Consider the following 16,459-nt stretch of genomic DNA (forward strand, 5'->3'; position numbering starts at 1 on the left):
TTAAAGAGGCCTTGATTACTGAAATGACACATCAACCCAAGCAACTTCGTATTTTACACGCAATATAAAGGGGTATGTGAAAGCACAGGAAGCAACCTGCAATGCCAACTGCTCCTGAGATAGGTGGGAGGGTCACTTAGGTCTCAGGTAAGACCAGATGCTGGCACTAAACACCAAGGATCAGCCTCTAGCCCTGAGCAGTGAGCCTGCAGCAAATCCCAGCTTCTGCTTTGTAGCTCTGTCAGGAGGTTATATTCACAAAACAAGCCAACAAAAGATATGACAAAGTTGAACATTACCAACAAGTGATGAGTCTAGTAATTATTCCTATCCCTAAATAAGCATCTCAAATCCAGAAAGCTCAGTTACATTTTAAATTAAAAACAAACCAATCTATCCTTAAAACACAGTTATTTTCACTCTAAGATAAAAGAAATAGGAATTCTATCCCATAATCAAAGAAGGCAACAGGTTTACAAGAGCAACAATTACAGCTAAACAAGTAAGTTAATGTTTTCCATACACTAAACTTATTTCTGGACAAGTTCGGCTAGCATGCCTTCTCTTACAACAATACTACAGTCAAGCAGAACAAAAGTAATGTGTTTTTCTGTATTCTGCACTGAAGTCTGACTTTTAAAAATAACTCCTTGCATGCAAGCATTTTTATTTCTTTCCAATTCACTTAAGAATTGTTGGAAAGAAACATATTACCTTAGTTGGCTAACTGATTGATGGGAGGGCTGAGAGGGAGCATCCAACCAGAATGCCTAGGGGAGGAGCAGTCCCCCACCAACTGTGGTTACTAGCTCCACAAAAAACAAGAAAAAGAGAAGAGTCTTAGTCATTGGGGGACTCAGTTTTGAGGGGGACAGAGGGACCCATTTGTCGTCCCAACCCATCTCACAGGAGTTCTGCTCCCTTCCTGGTGCCCGGTTAGGGATATCGCCAGGAGTCTCCCTAACCTAATCCAGCCCTCTCATTATTACCCCCCTGCAGGTAATACAGGGTGGCAAGGATGAAATTGAGAAGAAGGGAACCAGGACAATTAAAAAGAAATCAAGGCCCTAAGGAGAATTGATAGATGGGGCAGGAGCACAAGTGGTGTTCTGCTCAGTTCCCCCTGTGGCAAGAGAGTTCACAGAGAGGAACAGCAGAACCCATGACATCAACAGCTGGCTAAAGGGATGGTGTGAGAGGAGGCACTTCGGCTTCTTCGACCTTGGGTGAACTTTTACTGAGCCAGACCTGCTTGATCGTGATGGGGTTAAGTTATCTAAGAGGGGGCAGGGGAGTCCTGGCACTGGAGTTGGCAGGGCTCATTAAGCGGGCTTTAACTAGATATGAAGGGGGTGGGTGAGGCAATTACTCTCTCTGAAAGAAGAGAGTGGGGAAGGATACGAGGGACAATTGGGGAATCGAGGGCCCAGCTGAGTGCATTTACACCAATGCACGCAGCTTGGGTAACAAGCAGGAGGAACTAGAAGTCCTGTCCACCAGGGTGACTATGATATAGTTGCCATTTCAGAAACTTGGTGGATGACAGGTATGGTTGGAGTGCTATACTGGGGGGATATAACCTCTTCAGGAGAGATAGGCAAGGGAGAAGAAGGAGGGGGTGGCCCTGTATATTAGGGAGTCACCCCTTGCCACAGAGCTTGAGGTGAGGGATAAGGGGTTGAGAGCTTGTGGGTTAAAATCAGAGGGAGGACTAATAAATCTGACATCCTGGTTAGAGTCTGTTATAGACCACCCAACCAGATGAGGAAACAGATGAGATATTTTACAAACAGTTGGAGGCTGTCTCAAGATCTTCAGATCTTGTCCTTGTGGGTGACTTTAACTGCCAGATATCTGCTGGGAACTTAATTCAGCAGAGAGAGACAGTCCAGGAGATTTCTAGAGTGCATGGAGGAGAGCTTCATGTCCCAGCTGTTAAGTGAGCCTACTAGGGGTCAAGCTCAGCTTGACCTGCTGCTCTCCAACAGAGAAGGCTGGTAGAGATGTGGCAGTGGGGAGGCTGCCTGGGGTACAGTGATCACGAGTTAGTGGAGTTTTCATGTGCAGGGAGGTAGGGAGGCACTACAACAAAACCTACACCTTGGACTTTCGGAGGCAAACTTCAATTTGCTTAGGAAACTTATTTCCAAAGTCCCCTGGGCAGCAGTCCTTGAGAACAAAGGGGTCCAGGATGGTTGGACCTACTTTAAACAGGAGCTCCTGAAGGCACAGGAACTGGCAGTTCCCATGTGCCGAAAGATAAGCCGGTGGGGAAGGCAACCAGCTTGGATAAACAAACAGCTCCTGAAGGAATTGGGGGGAAAAAAAGAGGGTGTATCACCTCTGGAAGGAGGGGAAGGCTTCTCCTGACATGTTTAAGGAGGTAGCCAGATTATGCAGGAGAAAAATTAGAGGCTAAGGCCCAGCTAGAACTTAGGCTGCCACTTCTGTGAAAGATAACAAAAAGCACTTTTTAAATTCATCAATGCTAAAAGGAAGGGCCAAGAGAGCCTCCACTCCTTACTGGACCTGGAGGGGAACACTATAACTGAAGACGAAGAAAAGGCTGAGGTCCTGAATGCCTTCTTCGCCTCAGTTTTCAGCAGTAAGGAGGGAGGAGTTCAGGGCAAGTGGCCTCTTGAACTGGGGGATGGGGTCAGGGAGCGGTGTGTTCCCCTGGAAATTCATGAAGAATTAGTTCAGGACCTGCTGAGCCACCTGGACACCCACAAGTCCATGGGACCAGATGGATCCATCCCAGGTGGCTGAGAGAGCTGGCAGATGAGCTGGCCAAGCCACTCTCCATCATTATCCAGCAGTCCTGGCTCACTGCAGAGGTCCAGGTGACGGGAAATATGGCCAACGTGGTCCCCATCCACAAGAAGGGTCGGATGGAGGAACCTGGGAACTATAGACCCGTCAGCCTGACCTCAGTGCCAGGGAAACTGATGGAGAAGGTTATCTTGGGGGTGATAAGAGCACACCTGAGGGATGGCAAAGGGCTCAGGTCCAGCCAGCATGGGTTTAGGAAGGGCAGATCCTGCCTCTCCAACCTGATCTCCTTCTATGATCAGGTGACCCGCTTGGTGGATGTGGGGAGGTCTGTGGATGTGGTCTATCTGGACTTCAGCAAGGCCTTGGACACTGTCCCCCATAGCAAACTGCTGGCTAAGCTATCAGCCCATGGCTTGGATGACAACACTCTGTGCTGGGTTAGGAACTGGCTGGAGGGCCGGACCCAGAGAGTGGTGGTGAATGGTGCCACATCCAGCTGGCGGCCAGTCACTAGTGGTGTCCCTCAGGGATCAGTGCTGGGCCCCATCCTCTTTAACATCTTCATAGATGATCTGGATGAGGGAATGGAGTCAGTCATCAGCAAGTTTGCAGATGACACTAAGCTGGGGGCAGATGTGACCGGGTTGGAGGGCAGAAGGGCTCTGCAGCTTGACCTTGACCGCCTGGACAGATGGGCAGAGTCCAATGGGATGGCGTTCAATAGCTCCAAGTGCAGGGTGCTGCACTTTGGCCACAACAACCCCATGCAGAGATACAAGCTGGGGTCGGAGTGGCTGGAGAGCAGCCAAACAGAGAGGGATCTGGGGGTGCTGATTGATACCCGCCTGAACATGAGCCAGCAGTGTGCCCAGGTGGCCAAGAGAGCCAATGGCATCCTGGCCTGCATCAGGAATGGTGTGGTCAGCAGGAGCAGGTAAGTCATTCTGCCCCTGTACTCTGCACTGGTTATACCACACCTTGAGTACTGTGTTCAGTTCTGGGCCCCCCAGTTTAGGAGGGACATTGAGATGCTTGAGCGTGTCCAGAGAAGGGCAACGAGGCTGGCAAGAGACCTCGAGCACAAGCCCTACGAGGAGAGGCTGAGGGACCTGGGATTGTTTAGCCTGGAGAAGAGGAGGCTCAGGGGTGACCTTATTGCTGTCTACAACTACCTGAAGGGTGGTTGTGGCCAGGAGGAGGTTGCTCTCTTCTCTCGGGTGGCCAGTGCCAGAACGAGAGGACACAGCCTCAGGCTGTGCCAGGGGAGATTTAGGCTCGAGGTGAGGAGAAAGTTCTCCACTGAGAGAGTCATTGCACACTGGAATGGGCTGCCCGGGGAGGTCGTGGTTTCGCCGTCCCTGGGACTGTTCAAGGCAAGATCGGACGTGGCACTTGGTGCCATGGTGTATCCTTGAGCTCTGTGGTAAAGGGTTGGACTTGATGATCTGTGAGGTCTCTTCCAACCCCGATAATACTGTGATACTGTGACACTGTGATTTGCAGTATAACTGCCATTAACATATTTGTTACCAAGGAAATAAATGAAGAGCACATTTGATGAGTATATACTCAAAGACTTTCTACATACAATGAGACTATATATATATGAATATAGTTTTTGTGGTCTTTTGTTGGGTGAGTTTTTTTATTACTTTTTTAATTCATTACCACCATTCCCCTGGGTAAATGACATTATTTTTACTCCTGCAAGGGGGTGCTCTCATCATTTCTTTTCCTAGAAGGGGATTACTGCTCTCTTAAGTGTTCTCTAAACTTCTTTATAGTCATGTGATTGAAAAAGTGTAATTCCATGCTGAGCTTTTGAAAACTGTCAATATAGCAGAATCTGTGGGAGTGAAAGGATAGTACTTTTAACCCACTTTCATAGTCTAACTGATCAGCTCTGACTTTCATACTAGCTATTTTTTTCATTCAAGGACATGTCCAAGTCTTGTATATATATTCAACAGCAGTTATATTTTATGCTTACATATTGCTCTATTTAGAAGAGATTAAGTAAATGGGAACACAAAGTGATATTACAAATTAAAGGAGTCTTTATATCAACATATAGCCCCTAAGACAACCAATACATATGCTCTTCAGCATGCAACAGGTTTCTCTATTTGCTGGCTTAAATAATCTCCCAAATTATCATAACCCTAGAGTATCTGAAATATTTGTAGCAACCTATATCCTGATTATTCTTCCCATGTAGCTAAGAATTATTTACACACTTCAGAGTCATATCTATTATCAATACATCTTAACAAAGATTACATTATCCATCCAGATTTCTAAAAAGATTGACGTTTAAGTTAACATCTATGAACAACAGCTTCTGCTTTCACCTTTTGCAAATGTTTAATCTTTCTACATTTCAAAATAGAAATTAGGTATCTCATCATTAACACAAAATTCAGCCCTAATACTTCACAGAAAAGTTCCCTGATGTATTTGTTTCTATGCTAAATCAACAACAAAAGTAAAACCTAAACTTCCTTTTGAGCAATGTGTGCAGGTTTTCTGTTGCTCCTCTATAATTATTTCTCATGATCTTTTTCTGACATATCAATTATAAATTATATGGAAAGCAAATCTGGAAGACAGGTATCGCAGTACTATGCAACTTTGCATTATCTGTTTAAAAAAATAAAATCAATTGAACTACAAACATACAAGCAGTGTGAAAGCCTTAGATGATTAAAAGTGATGTAAAAATATTGCTAAATACAAAGAATAAAAGACTTCTTGCAGTATCTTCTGAATTAGAACTTGAATAAAGATTAATAATCCATGTTGAAAGTTTGTGTGCATAGACATATATGCAAATTTTTAATAGTAGCTGCAAGATTTCAAATCTTAACACAGACAGAAATATGATTGTAATAGAAGCTCTTCACCCCAAAATTAAAATTAACAATTTAAAAAAAAAACGTAAAGATTTGGTTTGTATTTGCTTCCAGCAGCTAACATCTGTGGTATAATGCAGCAAAGCACAATTACTTCACTGTCATATAAATAAAGCCGTCTGAGAATATGTTATAAAATATTGCATGAAGAAGGTTTCTGTCATTCTAGCTCCCATTCTATGTTTTCCAGAAACGTGTCTCTTAGAAGAAGAGACTCTTTAGAGAAAATTAATCCATTAACTAAAAACAACCACCAACAACAAACAAAATAAGCAAAAAGCCCACAACTAACAAAAATATAACCATAGATGTTTTAATGTTACACCTTAAATGGGTATGAAAATATCTATAGTAACTTATATTCTTGCACTTACTTGCCAGCACAATGTTTGCCCAAACTAGCACAGAATGAAGAAAAATTCTTCCATAGTAAAATACAATGATACCTCTTCACCTGATAGTTCTTTATGCTGGAGTTCATCCACAAGTAAGCCTTCAGGGTAGACCATACATATGGTAATATTCTATTTGCTTATTTAGAATGTACTTGAAAGCACTGTAGTTTCAATGAAGGTAGTTATGAGGAAAAAAAGTCTTGGTTTAAAAACAAAAAGCAAGCCACAAGTGATTTGTAAAACCCTTTGCTTTGCTAATCTCCATGAAACTGCAACCCAACTTTGAATTTTAATAACCAGTAAGTAGGTAGACAAACTGGATTGTTCTTATGTCTAGAAATCAAGTATCTACTGTTCAGTAGTCACTGCCTCTACAAAAATCCAATACATACAGGTGAATAAATGGAAAACATCCCAAAACCACTACAAGATGTTAGGTGCGTAATTAGAACATCAAATTGAAATATGAAGTGCTTTGCAAATCTTTCCTGCACTTCATTTAGCTTTCCATCATATCTCTGGTAAACTTGTGTGGCAAAGTGCTTTCAAAAGAAATCCAGCTGTGGATGCAGTAAGACCACACATAGAATCATAGAACCAATGAGGTTGGAAGAGACCTCCAATATCATCCAGTCCAACCTAGCACCCAGCCCTATCCAGGCAATTAGACCACGGCACTAAGTGTCTCATCCTGGCTTTTCTTGAAGACCTCCAGGGATGGTGACTCCACCACCTCCCTGGGCAGCCCATTCCAATGCCAATCACTCTCTCTGCCAAGAGTTTCCTCCTAACATCCAGCCTATACCTTCCCCGGCACAACTTGAAACTGTGTCCCCTTGTTCTATTGCTGGTTGCCTGGGAGAAGAGGCCACCCCCCACCTGGCTACAGTGTCCCTTCAGGTAGTTGTAGACAGCAATGAGGTCCCCCCTGAGCCTCCTCTTCTCTAGGCTAAACAACTCCAGCTCCCTCAGCCTCTCCTCATAGGGTTTGTGTTCCAGGCCTTTCACCAGCTTTGTCGCCCTTCTCTGAAATCAGCCAGGTTGCAAGAGATCTCCAAGATCATCCAGTCCAACCTATCATCCAGCCCTATCCAGTCAACTAGACCATGTCACTAAGTGACTCATGCAGTCTTTATGAATATCAACAATGTACTAGAGGATGTGGGTGTGAGAGGAATTAAGCCTAAGTTTTATTTCTAGCATTATTCTGTATCTTGGTTGACATGTCCCTAAGATCCCACTAGCCAGTAACATACCAAAGCGAACACTGTAAAAAGATGTGACTACCTGCTGTAGATAAAACACGCAGCAAAGTAAGCCACCCACTCAAATCAGTTCTGCTGCCTAGTACATGTGTACACTAACAGAACTGCAATGGGGATAACAGCCCAGTCTCTTGATGAACAGCAGAGAGGGACCTGACAAACTCAGCACTCTGAAAATACTGTACAGGTTTAACAGAAAAGGCTTTGCTGTCTTTGGACCATTAATTACATTAACACTGGTTAAGTTACAAGACCAAGGTTGCAGCAATAGAATAACAACACTAAATAAATGAATTATTCTTTAAGAAGGAATATTCATGTTAAATTTTATGCATATTCATTCCAAGATAAGTTTTAGAGACATATCTATGCTTCATTTTTTTTTGGTGATGTTTCTTTCTCTTCCCACTCTCCATTTTTTTTCCAGAAGGTTTGCCTTACATGCACCCTAGAAATTTTACCTGCAAAATGTTAACATGTACACAGCACCAGGTATACCAACAGTTCTTGCTGCCAAGACTAAAGAAGGTATAGACTGGCAAGCAATGAAGCAGGACAGGCTGCTATTAGAGGTTAATAAAGATTAAAAAGTATTGCTATTTCGGCCAAGTAATGTAGTTGGCGACACATTCTTTACTTATGGGGAATAAAATAATTATTCCAGACTCTCAGTAACATTTTCAACAGCAGAACTGGCTATGTAAAAATTTTATCTTGAAATCAGATAACCCAGAAGTAATTAAATTCAAGATCTTACTGGTAGAGAAACAATATTAACCATCAATTTCAATCCTTGGGATCTTAACACACTTTAATGCAACTTCTGAAGAAAATATTTTGGTCACATTTGCAAAGGATCAAACCATTTTTATGAATGACCTTTCAAACTTCAAGGGTCATGCCAGCTTCACTGTTGCTACTTACCATAGATACATATGAACTTATGCGTAGTCATGACAGGATCCAATCTGTCAATTTTTTTTTAAGCTTTTTCAAAGCCATTTCAAAGTTTTTTTCTTTACACTGGGGCTCTCCGGATCAGAGAAAACCAGAAGGGGGCAGGGAAGCAGGAAGTGTGGCGGGATAGGTGATGTACGTGCACACTTGAGGGTGACGCAGCAGGAGTGGTGTCAGGCATGTGGTCAATTTAAACAAGGAGCAGCAGTGATGCCAGAGCCTGATGCAGGAAGAGAGCAGCTCTCTGCTGAACCCAGCCCACACCAAGCCAGAGAAAGAAAAATAAAACAAACAAACCAACCCAACCAGAACAAAAAAAAAACCAACCCACACTAAACCAACTCCTGTCAGTTCCTCAAAGGAAGTGAGACGTGGTGAAAACACAAAAGTTACTTGCAAAACTGTGTGCACCCAAACAGAGCCCACCTGTAGGCATGCAAGCATCCCAGGTAACTGGTTGTGAGGACTGCTGGAGCCTGGCACTCAGAGCTGAGGGTGGGAGAGAAAATGCCTGCATTAGGTGTGAGCAGATAAATGGTCTGCTTAACCTAATGGCTGGATCGAAGGATGAAGTGGAAAGGCTAAGGGCTCTAAGGGAATGTGAAAGAGACCTGGACTTATGGCACCAAGAAACAAGGGAGAATGGACACAGGTGCCTGCCAGAAGGGGCAAGGGAAAACCCTTCCAGCCCCCCTTCACCTCCTCAGTTGCCCTTGCACAACAGATATAGGGCACTAGAGATTGAGGGAGGAGGTGGTTTTGGAGGCAGAAGCATCACCATCTAGGGGGTTAACTAAAGTAAATCAGTTGCCCCCTTGCATCAGAACTTGCAACCAAAAGAAAAAGAGGAGGGTGTTATTGGTGATTCCCTTCTGAAGGGAACAGAGGGCCCCATGTGCTGGCCAGACCCCTCCCACAGAGAAGTCTGATGCCTCCCTGGGGCCTGGGTCAGGGATGTTACCAGAAGGCTGCCTACTGTAGTGCAGTGTTACTTATACAGGCAGGAAATAATGAAGTTGATACCAGAAGTCTAAAAGCAATCAAAAGGGACTTCAAGGCACTGGGAAAAGTAGTTGAGGGATCAGGGGCACAGGTAATCTTTTAGTCTATGCTGAGAGGAGTAAGAAATCATACCTGATTAACAAGTGGCTCAGAGGCTAGTGCCAGCAACAAAATTTTGGATTCTTTGATCCTGGGGAACTTTATATGGCCTCAGGTCTGCTAGCAACAGATAGGGTACAACTGACTCAGAGAGGAAGAAAGATCCTGGCACATGACTTGGCTGGGCTTGTTGAAAGGGGTTTAAACTAGACTGGAAGGGGGAGAGGATTAAACACAATAGTACCAGAGGCAAACTGAAGAAGGCTGAGAGTGGTAGGCCAGAGACAGGGGTACAACTATCAGCCCAGCTAAAGTGTATGGACACTAACGCAAGCAGTATGGGTAACAAACAAGAGAACCTGGAAAGCCTTGGTACAAGAAGAAAACTATGATGTTGTTGCCATCACAGAAACATGTGGGATGACTCACACAATTGGAGTACTGTAATCAATGGCTACAGACTCTTCAGGAGAGACAGGCAAAAGAAAAGGGGCAGAGGAGTGGTCCTATATATTAGGGATGCTCTGGATGTCATAGAGGTAGAGATTAAGGATGTTCAGGTTGAGTCTCTAGAGTCCCTACAGGTAAGAATTAAGGGGAAGGCCAACAAGGCTGACATCCTGATTGGAGTCTGTTACAGCCCATCCAACCAGGAAGAAGAGGTTGATTTATTATTCTTTAAGCAACTGGAGGCTGCCGCAAGATCACCTGCCCTTGTTCTTGTGGGTGACTCTAACTTGCCAGACACCTGCTGGGACTTTAATACTGCAGAGAAGAGGCAGTCTAGAAGGTTCCTAGAGTGTATGGAGGACAACTTCTTATCTCAGATGTTAAATGAGTCTACCAGGGGTGCAGCCCTGCTTGACCTGCTGTTCACAAATTGAGAGGGGCTGCTGAGCTGGTGGTCAGAGGGTGCCTGAGGTCCAGTGACCATGAAATTATAGTTTTCAATATATGGTGAAACCACGAAAGGCATCCACAAAACCTCCACACTGGACATCCAAAGGACAGACTTTGGCTTATTTAAGGAACTAAATTGGAAAGTTCTTTGGGAAACAGCCCTTAGAAACAAAGGGGTCCAGGAAGGTTGGACCTACTTCAAGAAGGAACTCTTGAAGTCGCAGGAGCAGGCTGTCCCATTGTCCTGGAAGATGAGCTGATAAGGGAGACAGCCAGATTGGATGGGCAAGGAGCTGCTGAAGGAATTCAAGATAAAAAAAGAGGGTGTAACACCTTTGGAAAAAAGAGGCTAGGAAGAGTTCAAAGGACGTTGCTCGGTCTTGCAGAAAAAAAAATTAGAGAGGCAAAAGCCCATTTAGAATTTAGGCTGGCCAGTGCTGTTAAGGAGAAAAAAAATGTTTCTATAAGTATATTAATGGCAAAAGAAGGGGAAAGGACAACCTCCACTCCTTATTATATGGAGAGGGGAATATAGAAACAAAGGATGAGGAAAAGGCAGAGGTACTTAACACCTTCTTTGCCTCAATCTTCAATAGTGGGACAGGTTGCCTCCAGAACAGCTAGCTTCCTGAGCTGGCAGATGAAATCAGGGACCAGTATAGTCCCCCTCTAATCCAGGAGGAAGAAGTAAGGGACCTGCTGAGCCACTTGGACCCTCACAAGTCCATGGGACCAGATGGGATAGAATCATAAAATCAGTCAGTGTTGGAAGGGACCACAGGGATCATATAGTTCCACCCCTCCCTGCCATGGGCAGGGACACACTACCCTAGATCAGACTATCCAGAGCTTCATCCAGCCTGGCCTTAAACACCTCCAGGGACAGGGCCTCAGCCACGTCTCTGGGCAACCCGTTCCAGGCTTCCTCCTCAAGTCCAGTCTGAATCTACCCACCTCCAGCTTTGCTCCATTTCCCCCTAGTCCTGTCACTACCTGATATCCCAAAAAGTCCCTTCCCAGCTTTTTTGTGGGCCCCCTTCAGATACTGGAGGGCCACAATAAGATCACCTGGGAGTCTTCTCTTCTCTAGACTGAACAGCCACAACTCTTTCAGTTTGTCCTCATAGGAGAGATGTGGAAGCATTTCTTGCTGACAGAGGACATAATTTGATAAACATAGGCAACCTGTCTTTGAGCTCATCTTGGAGGCAGGAACTAAGGCGATGAAACAACCCCCACGTCCAGCTGCAAGGGGGCAGTATCTGCTGGCCAAAGGAGGCTGACCCTACAATTGTTTTCCTTAAGCCTTAACCTATCTGTGCTTTATGCAGAGCCTTAAACCTATCTGTGCCTTCCACATGTACCAATCTTAAAGTAAGTTAACTGTGCATGACTCTTCCAAGTTAGGATATAAGACGCTGTATCGCCACAATAAACAGAGAACGATCTAACCATATCGGTATCCACCGTTACTCTGTCCGCCTTTCCACTGACAGAGAGGATCCATTCTAGGGTGCTGAGAGAGCTGGCAGATGAGCTGGCCAAGCCACTCTGCATCATTTATCAACAGCCCTGGCTCACTGGAGAGGTCCGTGAAGACTGGAAGCTGGACAATGTGATACCCATCTACAAGAAGGGCCGTAGAGAGGAAATGGGAAATTACAGACCTGTCAACCTGACCTCAGTGCCAGGCAAGGTCACAGAACAGGTCATCTTGAGTGCTATCATAAAGCACCTACAGGATGGCCAAGGGATCAGGCCCAGCCAGCATGGGTTTAGAAAGGGCAGGTCCTGCCTGACCAACCTGATCTTTTATGATCAGGTTACTCACCTGGTGAATGTGGGGAAGGCTGCGGATGTAGTCTACCTGGACTTCAGCAAAGCCTTTTAACACTGTCTCCCACAATAAGCTCCTGGCAAAGCTGGCAGCTCATTCTGATATGGAACAAGAACTGCCTGGAGGGCCAGACCCAGAGAGTCATGGTGAATGGTGTCACATCCAGTTGGCAGCCAGGCACTAGTGGTGTTCCCCAAGGATCAGTGCTGGGCCCAGTCCTGTTCAACATCTTTATTGATGATCTGGATGAGGGGATAGAGTCCAGCATCACTAAGTCTGCAGATGACACCAAGCTAGGAGCAGGTGCTGATCTGTTGGAAGGTAGGAGAGCCTTGCAGAGGGACCTAGACAGGCTGGATGAGTGGGCAGAGGCCAATGGGATGAGATTGAACAAGGCCAAGTGGCATCCTGGCCTGCATCAGGAATAGCGTGGCCAGTAGGACAAGGGAGGTTACTCTTCCCCTGTACTCAACACTGGTCAGGCCACACCTTGAGTACTGTGTCCAGTTCTGGGCTCCTCAATTCAAGAGAGATATTGAGATACTGGAACATGTCCAGAGAAGGGCAACAAAGTCTGGATGGGGCACTTAGTGCTATGGTCTAGTTGATTGGACAGGGCTGCATGATAGGTTGGACTGGATGATCTTGGAAGTCTCTTCCCACCTGGTTGATTCTATGATCTTAGATAGTGTGAAACACTACTGTTAGACTTTAGATACTGGATTACCACTAGCACAGAAATATTATCTACATGCAGAATGAGTTAAAGAAGAAAAAAAACAAACTGGAGAAAAATCCTACTTGAAGTAATAGCAGAAACCTGCTCCCTATGCTGTTCAAGTACTATACCAGACAAATTTTTAGTGTTGTCACGTTTTCAGTAGTTTCTTTTGGTCATGTAAAAGATCATTGTAAGCCCATTTATAAAATAACACCTTAAGCTAGCGCATATAGGCCAATAACAACTCATTGCTTTATTTCCTGCACCATAGCAATTGAAGAATTCAGGAACTCTACAGCTTCCTCTATGGCCTGTCTGAGCTTTAAACAGCACCACAACACAAAAGAAAAACAGCACACCAAAAAAAAAAAAAAAAAGGAGGAGTTATCAGAAACTTATATCTTAAACAATGTCTTTTGGAGACTAAAAATAACACTGCATAAACTGAAATTAGAAACCGTAGAGTGAAAGTTCACCTTCCTCAGCTTCACAGCGTCTTATGTTACCAACACTAAAGAGTGGAAGAAGATAAAAAGCTGTCAAAGTGAAAACTGAGCAATGCATTCTGCAACTATCAAAGCTTATCATAAATAGTTCAGGACAGACTCAATAATATGAAGGTAACTTAACAATGCCATTTTGTAAAATATGAAGCTGTGTTCATGGCTACAGTATTTTTGCAAAGATAAGCTACTAAAACATCCTGAAACATCAGGTATCAATTATAATTAAAAAAAAAAAATACAAAAAGACCTGATATTCCATTAGCAGACAACAAACTGTATTTCATGAAACTAGTGTAGGACGGATGTGAATCGTCACATCAATTTTCCTACCAAGTAAAGATGTGCTAATTCAGCAGAATTTTAATCATCTGCATTACAGATACAGGAAGGGATGTGGAAAAACAAATAACCAAATGCTCTAAGGATTAAAACACATATCGAAACTATACTTTTAAAGGGGAAATTGCACTAGTTTACTATATCCATAAAACTATACTAGTTGAGTAGTCTAGACACAACCCATCCTACTGATGTTAAAAACACCCCAAAACCAGGGCTTGCCTGGTTTTGCATTTGCCTGGACATGCAAATGTCACACTATCCACTAAGCTTGCAGGTGAATAGTAATCTCTACTTCCTCTAGTGTAAAATAAATAAATAGAAATTCAATTTTTCAGAAGCCATGAAGTGACAAAACTCTGCTCTGCATGTCAGAAAAGCATTGTTCCCATACCAAATTCCCTATGTGAGAAATGCTGTTTTTTGGTAACATACAACAGTTCATAGCACTATCTATTAATGAAAAGGCCACCTATCTACACTGAAACAAAGTTTCCCTTCTAATGTAGCACAAGTGCCCTATAAATAAATAAAACTATCACAGTACACCTCTTACGAGTTGCTTCCTACAGGTGTCCAATAAAACTCCCAACTTTCCAAGACAAGCCTCTCCTCTTATCTCAACTGCATATCAAAAGGAATTTTCTTATATATGTATTAGTTCAATGGAAGTCCTCTTTCTACAATTTTTGCCTCCAATTAACACATTACATTTTGCATATTAAATGTGCTAAAAGGTACAGTTACCAGACATTTCATTCTTTTCAATAGGACTAATGTCATTATACCTCATACTTCCTTACTTTTTTAGAATAAAAGTTTGTTTCTTAAAGAAGCACTTCATAGAACAGAGTATGGACTCAACACAAAATTATGAATCTAGGTGTTCATATTCTACATCTGTTTATGTCACTAATGACATTATACAAACAGGTCATAGAATCACAGAATGGTCTGGGTTGGAACAGACCTCTAAAGGTCATCTAGTTCAGCCTCCCCTGCAGGGGCATCCTCAACTAGGATCAGGTTGGCCAGATCCCCGCTGAGGCTCACTCTGAGTATCTCCAGGGCTGGGGCTCCAATCACCTGCCTGGGCAATCTGTTCCAGTGTTCCACCACCCTCAAAGTAAAGAGCTTGTTCCTAACATCTAATCTCAATCTGCTCTTCTCTAGTTTGATGCCATTGCCCCTTGTCCTATCCATACAGGCCTTTGTAAACAGTCTCTTTCCAGTCTTCTTGTAGGCCTCTTCCAGGTATTGCTCCAATTCCCTGATCATTTCCTTGGCCTTCTTCTGGGACCCCTCCATCAGGTCTATGTCCTTCCTGTATTAAAGGCTCCAGACCTAGACACAGTACTCACCAGAGGAGAGTGAAGTGGCAGAATCCCCTCTCTGGATCTGCTGGCCATGCTTCTTTTGATGCAGCCCAGGATGTGCTTGACCTTCTGGGCTGCAAGCACACACAGCTGCTGACATCCAGCTTCTCATCCTTCACCACCTCCTAAGTCCTTTTCTGCAGGGCTGATTTCTATCACCTCCTCTCCTAGTTCGTATTGATAGAAAGGATTGTTCTGGCTCAGGTGCAGGACCCTGCACTTGCTCTTGTTGAACCTCATGAGGTTCACTTGGGCCCACCTCTCTCCAACTTGTCCAGGTCCCTCTGGGTGACAGCCTGTCCCTCTGGCATACTGACGTCAACCAGCATGGTGTCACCTGCAAACTTGCTGATGGTGCCCTTGATTCCACTGTCTATATCACTGATACAAATATTAAGCAGCACAGGTCTGTGTATGGACCCCAGAGGGACACCACTTGTCCCTGCTATCCATCTGGACTTTGTGCCATTGAGCACTACCCTCTGAATGCAACCATCCAGCCAATTCCTTATCCACTGAACAGTCCACCAATCAAATCTGTATCTCTTCAACTTGGCAAGTAGGATGTTGTGGGGGACCATGCCAAAGGTCACTTTATTCCTCTCCAAAGTGAACACTGATTATGACTAAAGTAATTGACAAATCATATTTTTTTTAAATCTTGAGGAAGCAGGCAACATACTGTAGATAATTGGACAATCAATGAGCAGCATAAGAACTTCTTGTTACAGTGCTATCTACTTACATAGCATGACTGAAGAGAACATGACCAGAGCTTAAACCCACCATCTGAGACAGATGCTGGTGGCAGTGCTGACTGCCATCCATTGACAAGGGAGGTGGTGAAGAGTTTTTCAAGAAAATGAAAATTCTATGAGAATTTCAATGATGCATTGTTACATAGTGATACATTGTCAAAACCTGAGAAACAGACTGAATTTAGATGACCAAAGTTTATTTTTGTGTGGCCACAGCTGAGCATGAATTCTACCCACAACTTGAAAAGGATAAAAAGCAAATAGAAAATAAAAAGCAAGAGGAGGAAATCCAGAACATCATCACACAGTAGTGTACAAAGCCAGCACCAGTGTTGTTCACACCTTAGAACAATTTTGTATTTAAAATTTAAGTCTACCTCGTGTATACATGCAATTACTAACGTTGTCCAAAGTCTGCAGCACTGGGATCTTCAGCTTCCTGGGTTTCATTTGAAGGATTCAGGTATGAAATGAAGCCATTAATAGTGATATCTTCACAAGCTTACACACATGCAACATCAGAACGTCTCCCAACATCGAAACTGTATTTGCCCATCATTACAGATTTTTAGTATTTCCCAAAGGTTAGCTAAAAGGCTTGTTTGCTTTCACAAACC

At 43.8% G+C, this 16,459-nt stretch overlaps 1 protein-coding gene across 1 annotated transcript in view; it reads right to left on the reverse strand.

Moving 5' to 3' along the window:
• Positions 1 to 16,459, reverse strand: part of PTPN3 (protein tyrosine phosphatase non-receptor type 3) — a 169,995-nt gene that overhangs the window by 133,047 nt on the left and 20,489 nt on the right. Inside the window, 1 exon segment of the mRNA XM_064150026.1 lies at positions 16,220 to 16,281. Within this exon segment, the coding sequence (XP_064006096.1) occupies positions 16,220 to 16,232 (13 nt within the window). The 5' untranslated portion in view covers positions 16,233 to 16,281.

Source organism: Pogoniulus pusillus, chromosome 10 (genome assembly GCF_015220805.1).
Source record: "Pogoniulus pusillus isolate bPogPus1 chromosome 10, bPogPus1.pri, whole genome shotgun sequence".
NCBI lineage: Eukaryota > Metazoa > Chordata > Aves > Piciformes > Lybiidae > Pogoniulus > Pogoniulus pusillus.